Genomic DNA, 9,539 nt, shown 5'->3' with positions numbered 1-9,539 from the left:
CTTCTTTCCTAAGTAAGTCAGCTTACTCTCATCCTTAGCCTTGCTTTCTCTCTTACTCTGAATTATTACTTATTCTTGATTCACAGGCAACCTCAACCATAGCCGAAATGACTATCACTAGCAAACACCAAACTTTTACATCCATTTAGAAGTCACACAGCTCTCTACAGCCACACACGTTTGCTTAACTTCCACCATATTGCCTTTTTTATATTTATTTTTTCATTGGGGGTAACTACATTGATTATTCTTCCTATTATAACAAAAACATTAAAAATAGGCCTGTTCAGAAAATAAAAAACACATGTAATTTTATTAATATTTTATAATTTAAAGTTTAAGAATACAAACATAAATAACCCTAAATTAGTTAATAGATAAATGTCCTATCTTAATTTTTCCATATTTTACAGATAAAAATTTACCTAATTTCCTTCATTTGCAGACAAACAATATGGCTGACACTGGCATCTTGAGAGCTGTGTTGCAAGATTTATACAATTTCCAGGCCGCCTTCAAGGATGTTTGCTTTGAATTATAGGAATCCAAACTAACTAGGATTTTTGAAGTCAAGCGGCATAGTAAGTCAGCCTTACAGCCTATCTTAGAAACTGAAAGGGATTTACACCTACTCAGCCCAGATCAAACACTTCCAAACAACACATCTGCTAGCAACATGATTTTTGACATACAAATGTTCCAAAGATAACAACAGAAATTCCTCTGTCCATCCACTGGAATCATATAATAGTCTAGGTACTAAGCCACCAAGCATTTTCCAGTGCTTTATATAAATTCTTCTACTAATCTTAAAGATGGTCTGGTTACAAACATTCTCATCAGGCACTTTTCACATCATTTTTGTTTTTTCACATGCCCATTTTTCCAAACTGACTTGCTGAACAGCCAGCTGTAGAATTCCCCGAGTTGCACCTCTGTTTCATCCTTTCAAAAAAGTTCCCATACATGGAGTTTTCCTTTTATTCTGAAGGCCAAACTTACATCTACAAAATAGGAGTTATTAGGGGGAAAAAATAACTCATGTCCTCACATGAGATGTAACCAATCTGATCAGACCACCTGCCAAAATGTATTATCATAGTGACAATCTTAGGGCCACAGAAACAAAGAGGAGAAAAAAACACACACATAGCCAAGAAATAACAAAACCATATTTCAACTTTACTGCAACCTAGACATTATTCCCTTGATAAAGCCTTCAGAACTTAAAACATCGGGCTCTGTCAGGAGCAGGGATGAAGGAAAGACCCTGGCACTTTCATAAAGGAGCAAAGCCATAATTCCAGATTCATTGGTCACATGAGAAAACTCTTACAAATTACTCTGTGGACAATGTAATGCTAATACTAGGAGGTCTCTGCTGACCTGATTGGTGCTTCATCGGAAGTTCAGTCCTTTCAGAAACATAAATAAGCTTTTCTTCTTGGAGACTACAAGCGGAAAACCTGTTGGCGTCTGTCCCAGTGCCACAGCCAACAACAGCTGATGGGTTATGTGGGACTGTAACACCACTGACTTGCTCAAAGGATTTACTAAATACAGTCGCAGCAGTCTTAGCCAAACCATGGCTGTTAGGTTTAGGCAGGGACTGGCTGGTTGTTAACGTAAGTCTCTTCAAAGAGAGAAGCTCAAGATTCTCACTCTGGGCTCTCTGAGTTTGTTTTCGAGCAAAGTGATCTTTGCACGACTCCGCTGTGGTTTCTTTTTCTTTTCCTCCAGTTTTGTTTCCTCCTGACCGTCTCTGAGTCTTTCCTACACTTGTCTTGTTACTAGAATTGTGACTATTGTTTGATAAGCCTGACTGGCTGGTACTAGATGCAGCCCTGGAATAAAATCCCTCGTCAACTTCAGATATGTCCATCAGTTCTTCTTGATCTGTTAATTCTGTATTTCCTAAACAAAGAAATAACAAAGATTAATTAACATCAAGTATTTCAATAACTCTTTTTTCATGATTAATACCAAATGAATTACACTTTAAATAATTAAACTTTAGCATAATTAGGTAAAGCAAAAGATTATAGACCAAAATCAAAGAATAAATCAAAACGTTCTATAAAATGTCAAAAATAGTTCATTGTAATTAAATAACACTAATTTAGAGTATATTAAACAAAGAGCATGCCATAAACCACACCCCAGTGTGTTTTTAGAAACAATTTTCTTACTATCCATGCAAAGAATTAGAAACAATTAGGAAAAATACCACACAGTAAAGCTAGGGGCAAGCTCTCCTCCAGTAACAAAGCAGTAGAAAAATCAAAGTTCTTACCAAAGAACTTTTAAAAATTTTTTATTAAAATATTTTCAAACATCATTAAAGGTTGTACACTATATTGTAGGTTATTTTATAAAGATAAAAATATAGACTATAAGTATTACAAACTCAAACTTGTTAAAATTATATATATGTATATATATATATATATTTATATATATATATATATATTCCTTCATATCAAAGATGACAAAAATACAATGAAATGAATAACTTTGATCTCAAAGCATAAGCAGAAAATTATTTTGAAAGCAATTTTCTGCCTCAGTTTTCATAACAATTTACTCAGAGAATAAGTAGGTATAACCATTCCAAAGAGCATTAAGAGTCATTGAGAAATTATGGTGCATAATTCATGCATTTTGATTATTAGATGACATGCAAAATTGTTGTGACTGTACAACTGTTGCTTAAAACATGCAGCAGTGTCCCTTTTCCATGAGATACCTTGGAGTGCAGCTATAAAGTGCTGTGCTAAAACTGCACTCTGCCAGGTGAGTTTATTCCATCCTCCATCAGTTTTCTTACAGATTTTTGCCTCCTGATCTCTGGCAAGCCTTTGCTTTCAGTTCTAGGATCTGTGGCTGTTTCCTGCACACCCTGTATATGCTGAGCATCAATCTCTCCTAGTGTTCTGCCTTTTTCCCCATTCCCGGTTCTCTCTCCGGCCACATTTGTGACACTAATCTCAGGAATGACAAGGATGCCCAATTCAGTAGTATCATTATTGTTGTCAGGTTGCTCTAGAATTGAAGATGATAAGACAAAATGATGGCTGAAAACAAAACAAAATAAAAATGCAAAACAAGAAAAGCAAAAGATCCAAAACAAAAACTGGACAACTCAATGTTACAAATTAAGTCAAATACTTGCACTGCAGAAATTTCCATAATTTACAATACTGATGGCACTGGAGACAATAAGTTCATCTTGTTTTAAATGACAATGAAGAAACTCACAAAGCATCAATACATGTTTTGTATTTTTTCACACACATATTTGACATGGACCATGAAACAGAAATTTTTTATAAATCAAAACGGGATTTCTATTGTTTTAAGATAACAGTGTGACCACTTGAACCTATTTATAAAGCCTTAGGCAAATATTCAAGAATATACAGCCAAAACTCTAGCTTTGTCAACAAAAGAAATCAAGCCACTTAGGAATTCCCCTTTGTACTCTTAAAATTCTATTTTTTATTAGATTACATAAAGCTGACTCCATAAATCACAATATTGAAAAAATGCTCATTCACTTATGATACCACGGTTAATAACACTACAGGTATAGTTTTTGTCTCACATACCAATCATCTTTTATATTAGTAAACATTAATGCAGCTGTGATATAACATTCCACAAATTTAGGCCATCTTGTAACAGTTCATTACTAAGCTAGAGAAAAGTAAAAATGGATTTGGAAAAACAAATTTTGTGTTAGTCCTTTATTCTTAAAAATGGCCATTGTAATCAAAACAAAGAAATGAACCGCCTAACTAGTTTATACTTGTAGACATTTTATTCTTTTTGTCTTAAATAACAAAGGCATGATTTTATTTAAAGTAGTCAAGGAACTATCTCTAAGAAATAGAAAAAAAATAGCCTCCAGTAATGAAAATTGAAGTTCAAAACAACATAAGACTATGTAAAACGTTTTATACTCTTAAAAAAATGTAGACCACAAATCTGCTTGAGAGACATTACATATTACTTTCAAATGCTTTTCATGATAAGATCATAATGTTCTCACTAATGGTGCTAAAGCATGTGAAACAGTAACAGGTAGTAAAAGAATGGAGGCCAGAGCCACATATTCCTAAACTTTGGATCCTGACCTTTATGGCGTGTTGGTATCAGCTGGGGATCTTGAAGAACTACCGATGCCTGGCTCTCACATGAGACATTCTTATTTAATTGGTATGAGCTCTGACCTGGGCACTGGAATTTTTAAAAGCTCCCAGGTAACTAATGCACAGCAAAGTTTGGAGACCACAGTTCTATTCTGATCTTTCACATTTTGAAAACTTAAAAGTTATTATGAATGTCCTGGGTAGCCCATACCCGGCACAATATGCACCTTTGGAGGGCCTCAAACCTTCATGTTGCCCTGGGCTGGCTGGCCAGTGTGCTGATATAATTTCCCATTTACTTAGTGCTTCAGAAAAATTTGACTGAAGGTTCTCTAAATGAAATCTTTATTTCCTGAACTGACCAAAGCATGTTGATAAGGTAACATCACACTGCAGTTTCTGGGTGTCCCTACAACACAGGTTTAATGAGACTAGAAAGTTCCAAACAAGCCTATCCCCCATTACTAACAGCTGTGTTCAAAGTCAGGGCAAGTAAAATCTTAGTGAGGTAAATGCCAGAGGCCCCTACAACTGAGAGTAAAATCACCACGGCACTGTTGGGAGAAAACCAAGACTTGTCTATTTATACTGTAGAAGCAGTTTCACAAGTCTATTAAAGGGGACCATCAATCCAAAAAATTATAAACTGTGGAAATTATCCAGACATAGCAAAGCCAATACATATTAACACAACAAAATTTTAAAAAATAAGCATAGGTGGCCTAACAAAATAGAAAATACTACTATTTGTATCGAATGGCACTAAATCATTTTTTTGAATGTGTTCACGTAATATTATTCAATTACTAGAGGCCCAGTGCACAAAAGTTGTGCACTTGGTTGGGGTCCCTCAGCCCAGCCTGTGCCCTCTCACAGTCTGGGAGCCCCTGGGGGATGTCCATCTGCTGGCTTAGGCCGACTCCCCATGGCAGGTGGACATCCTTAGTGCTGCCACTGAGGTAGGAGAGGCTCCTGCCACTTCGCTGCATTCGCCAGTTGTGAGCCTGGCTCAGGCTTCTGGCTGAGCAGTGCTCCTGCTATGGGAGTGCACTGACCACCAGGGGGCAGCTTCTGCATTGAGCATCTGCCCCCTGGTGGTCAGTGTGCATCATAGCAACTGGTCGTTCCACCGTCCAGTCGATTTGCATATTAGCTTTTTATTATATAGGATATTCTCAAAACAATGTGTTCTAGTGAGCCTCTAAAGTAGGCAATTTAACTCCCATTTGCAGACAAAAAAACTGAAGTTCAGAAAGAGCCACAAAACTATTCAGTGGGGAGCTAAACAGCAAAATCTTTTGACCTAAAATACTATAAATTCTAACTCTTCAATTCATTAAAATCAATTTGAATTAAATGTTCTCTGACATCCTTCAATAAGTTTAACTTATTTGCTAGATTCCTGGTCATTTCATAGAAAGCAACTGTGGTGAAAATTTAGAATTCTGCCAGCAAAACTATAAAATGACAATAATAGTAATATAAAGCAGCTCTAGAAAACTGGATTGCTAATTACATTTCCTGTGATAGTGGTGAAGATCTGCAGCCCAAGAAGCATAATATGAAAATTTTTCAAACATGAAATTAGGTGGCAAGTAGAAAAAATAAAAGAATGTGTTTTTTCATAAGCACAAATCTTTAATTAATATATGCATATTATCTGGTAAAAATGGCAAAAATTTTAACTGCTTAGTAAAGTAAATTCATAAAAAGAAAAGCAGGAAATTGTAAAGAGCTAGAAAGAACAGAAAAATAATTCTCAGGAAAATTACAGAATAAAGATAATTACGCAATTCCAATAAACATTTGTTACATGATATTGCTCTTCATTATTTCTCCAACATCTTCTACAAAGCTCTGTGACCCAATCTCCCTACACACACCTTCTTACTGGTCTCACTGTTCCCTAAGCCTGGAATGCTCCTCGCTTGACCATCCCATCAATATTTCCCATATTTCATATACGCTCCTCCCTACTTCTTAGCACTAATCACTCTCTAACCTACAATTATTTATCTTGTCTACCAGTAAGTTCCATGAGGGCAAGGATTTTTGCCTGGTCAGTGCTGTATATACTCAGCACCCGGGAAAGTAGTTTGCATATATTAGATGCCCAATAAATATTTGTTTGATGGACTGAAAAAATTTCCTATTATAAGGTAAAATTATTAGAATAAATAAAACATGCAGAAGACATGAGAAAGGTAAGCTAGGAATGTGTTACTTAAATTTGGAAAAGGAAAAATAATATACAGCTGATAGTAAGAATTTTTTAGCTAACAGAGAAAAGCAAAGGCTCTTTGCTTTGGAAAAGAGAAGTCGCCATCTCTAAATGTAAGTTTAGTAAAATACACAGACACTATGGGGGTGAGGGCATGTGCCAGGGGGTGGGGGTGGCTGGGGAGAGGTCAATGGGGAGAAAGGAGACATATTAATACTATATGTAAATCTTTAAACAAAAACAAAACAAATAAACAAACAAAAAAACCTGGAGGGAAAAAATAGATTTTTAAAAATCTATAGTTCATTTATTATGTCATCCATAGGATAACATATATACCTAAAAAGAAGCAGTTAATCCTTTCTTTAAGAAAATTATAGATATGTTTTAAGGGAATACAAATGCATAAGAAAACAGAATCTGTTTAAAAGCCCAGAACTTAAAAATCTATGCAAAAAGTGTCATGATAGTTCTATAACTATAAAAGCAATACTTACATTTGACTTCAAATAATTCGAAAAGTTCAAAAAAGATCCAAAGAGAAACTTCTCAGAGAATATTTTATTTGTATACTCTCTATAAATATGTAACCTTCTCTCCATATACAGAAATGAGGAGAGTTAAAGAATACTTTTAGTGGACATTTCCAAATTGGTTCTCAAAGGCACTCAAATAATTTCTCCCTACAAAATTTCTTCTGGCTTTGAGGGGGAGAAAAGGTAAAATAAATCGCAAATATTATTAAAACTGATCATGAAAAGCTGTGACTTCTCCCCTGTGTAATGTTATAATCCCAAATATCTACTTTATCATATAACTCATGAAACTCTTTATCCCAACTTTAGCTTTTATATTTTAAAGGCTGCCCTATTTACTAAAAGTAATCATTTAAATTAAGGAACAATAGATTTCTTCATAGAATTCACACAGCTTTACACTCAGACTGCTTTATGAATCTAAAATAATCTGGTTATAACCAAAGGCACTTACAAAATTTATCTGCAAAAACAATAAAGTAAGCTGAAGCTTGAAAAAATTAATCCCCAACTTAACTGTCTACATTGTACAATTTTTATATTAATTATTAAAAGTATTTTAGAGTAAACCCCAAGGAAATTCATATACATTTATTTATAATTTATAGGATATAAATATTTAAAATATCACAAAATATCTAAACAACTTCATAATCCTTAGTCCAATCAGTTTAAGTTTATAATTTATCATATTCAATGGAATAAAATGCTATCTTTATCCATTAAGTTATTCATTGCAGTGTTATCTATAATAGCAAAAATTTAGAAACAAATCATTTAATAAATTAAGGGAACAGCTAAGTAAATGATGGAATATCAACTCTAGGTGGTATTATGTAGCCATTAAAATAATTGGAGCTATTAGGAGGACTTGGGAAAATTTTTTGTTAACTGAGCAAAAGCAAATTTTTTAAAAATATATTTTATTTATTTTTTACAGAGAGGAAAGGAGAGGGATAGAGAGTTAGAAACATCGATGAGAGAGAAACATCGTTCAGCTGCCTCTTGCACAACCCCCATTGGGGATGTGCCCGCAACCAAGATACATGCCCTTGACTGGAATTGAACTGGGACCCTTGAGGCCGACGCTCTATCCACTGAGCCAAACCAGCTAGGGCAAAAGCAAATTTTTTAAAGTAATATTTTTAAATTTAAAGAGAGCAAAACTATGAAAAATATATACACATATGAAAAAAATGTTAAAGTATAACTCTTTAAATACTGGGATTATAAGTGAATACTCTTCTACCCAGTTTACTATCATGTTGTTACAGTTTTTCAATACAATGAGAAAAGAAGGATCAAATTGCTCAATCTATATTACAAATTTATCATTCATTCACTCATTCATGCATTCAACTACTACTTATTGAGCACCTACTATGTGCCAAACATTGTTTTAGCCTCTGGGGACACAATGGTCAACCAGATAAAGACACTGCCTTCACAGAGTTTACACCGTAGAGTGGGAATTAAGTAAACAAGACTATTTTAGAAAGTGGAAGTAGCATAGCAATAAAGAAAATGAGAATAATGGGAGAGTAAGCAGAGTGCTAGGGGAGAAAGTCTACATTAGATGGGTGACCTGGGAAACTCTCTTTGAGGAAGGGATATTTGAGTTGATATCTTAATGATGATATACAAAACAATATGAAGGAAGTGTGCAATCTGGCACTTTTTCATCATTTAACTTTCGGCTGAAATATCCCAAATGGCTAATACAAAGCCCCTAGGCAGAAATGGCTTAATATGTCGAAGGGTTAGAAGGAAGGGTGACAGCAGTCTTCAAATGAGGTCAAAGCAGCGGTAGGTAAGACATATCACTAGGGCTACCTGTGACACAGTACGGAGCTTAGATATCATTCGGATTACAAAGGGCAGCCATTGACAGATACACAGATCAACTATCTGGAAACTTTACTGGCATTTTTTAAACAACAGAAGTCACACTTTTTAACGCAAAATAATGAGTATGAAGTATCTCCTAGGTCAGAAAGAATAACACCATAACAATTCACAGCCTGGGCCAATAATTTGCAAGGCATATTAAAGGAAAGTGAATCTGCCATAGAAATACAGAATTAGGTCCTGGCAGTTAAAGGACTATACTCTGAGCAAGTACACAAAGACTAAGAAATCTGGCTCTTGAAGCCAAAGGTAGACTTTACAAATATGAAAGGAGCAGTACACAGAAAAATGTTGTCTAAATGATTTGTTTATAGACACATTGGTCAGAAACTATACCAATTTCCTTAATAAAGAAGAGTCAAGTCTTTTTTAATTTTTTATTGATCTTAGAGAGAGGAAGGAAGGAGGGGGGGAGAGAAGAAGAGGGAGAGGGAGAAGGAAAGAGAGAGGGAGAGAGAGAGAAAAACATCTATCAATTGCCTCCCGCACAAGCCCTGACCAGGGATAGAATCTGCAACCTGTGTATATGCCCTGAACTGGAATCAAACCTGCAACCTTTTGGTATATGGGACGACGTTCCAACCAACTGAGTCACACAGCACAGTGCAAGAGTCAAGTCTTTAGTTTTTGTTGCATCTATAGTAAATGATACAATTCTCCTTCCTGAGGTATTCAGTCATTCTCAATAACTTTTGTCATCTTTATTAAGTCTCAAGTTTTTTG

General features: G+C 35.0%; 1 protein-coding gene across 4 annotated transcripts in view; it reads right to left on the bottom strand.

Annotated features, from left to right (window-relative positions):
• Positions 1–1,161: 1,161 nt before the first annotated feature.
• The window catches only part of HYCC1 (hyccin PI4KA lipid kinase complex subunit 1), a 118,470-nt gene continuing 110,092 nt past the window's right edge, over positions 1,162–9,539 (bottom strand). For 3 of the 4 annotated variants that reach the window (XM_054726524.1, XM_008148195.3, XM_054726525.1), the window contains exon 11: positions 1,162–1,914. In XM_054726524.1, coding sequence (XP_054582499.1) covers positions 1,340–1,914 — 575 coding nt within the window. In that variant the 3' untranslated portion in view covers positions 1,162–1,339. Of the gene's footprint in view, positions 1,915–2,746; positions 3,043–9,539 lie in introns of all 4 variants that reach the window. The other variant, XM_028155779.2, reaches the window with a different exon arrangement.

The sequence above is a fragment of the Eptesicus fuscus genome, chromosome 14, assembly GCF_027574615.1.
Source record: "Eptesicus fuscus isolate TK198812 chromosome 14, DD_ASM_mEF_20220401, whole genome shotgun sequence".
Classification (NCBI taxonomy): Eukaryota; Metazoa; Chordata; class Mammalia; order Chiroptera; family Vespertilionidae; genus Eptesicus; species Eptesicus fuscus.
Note: the sequence above shows the minus strand (reverse complement) of the source record. Positions and strands in the feature narration are given on the sequence as shown.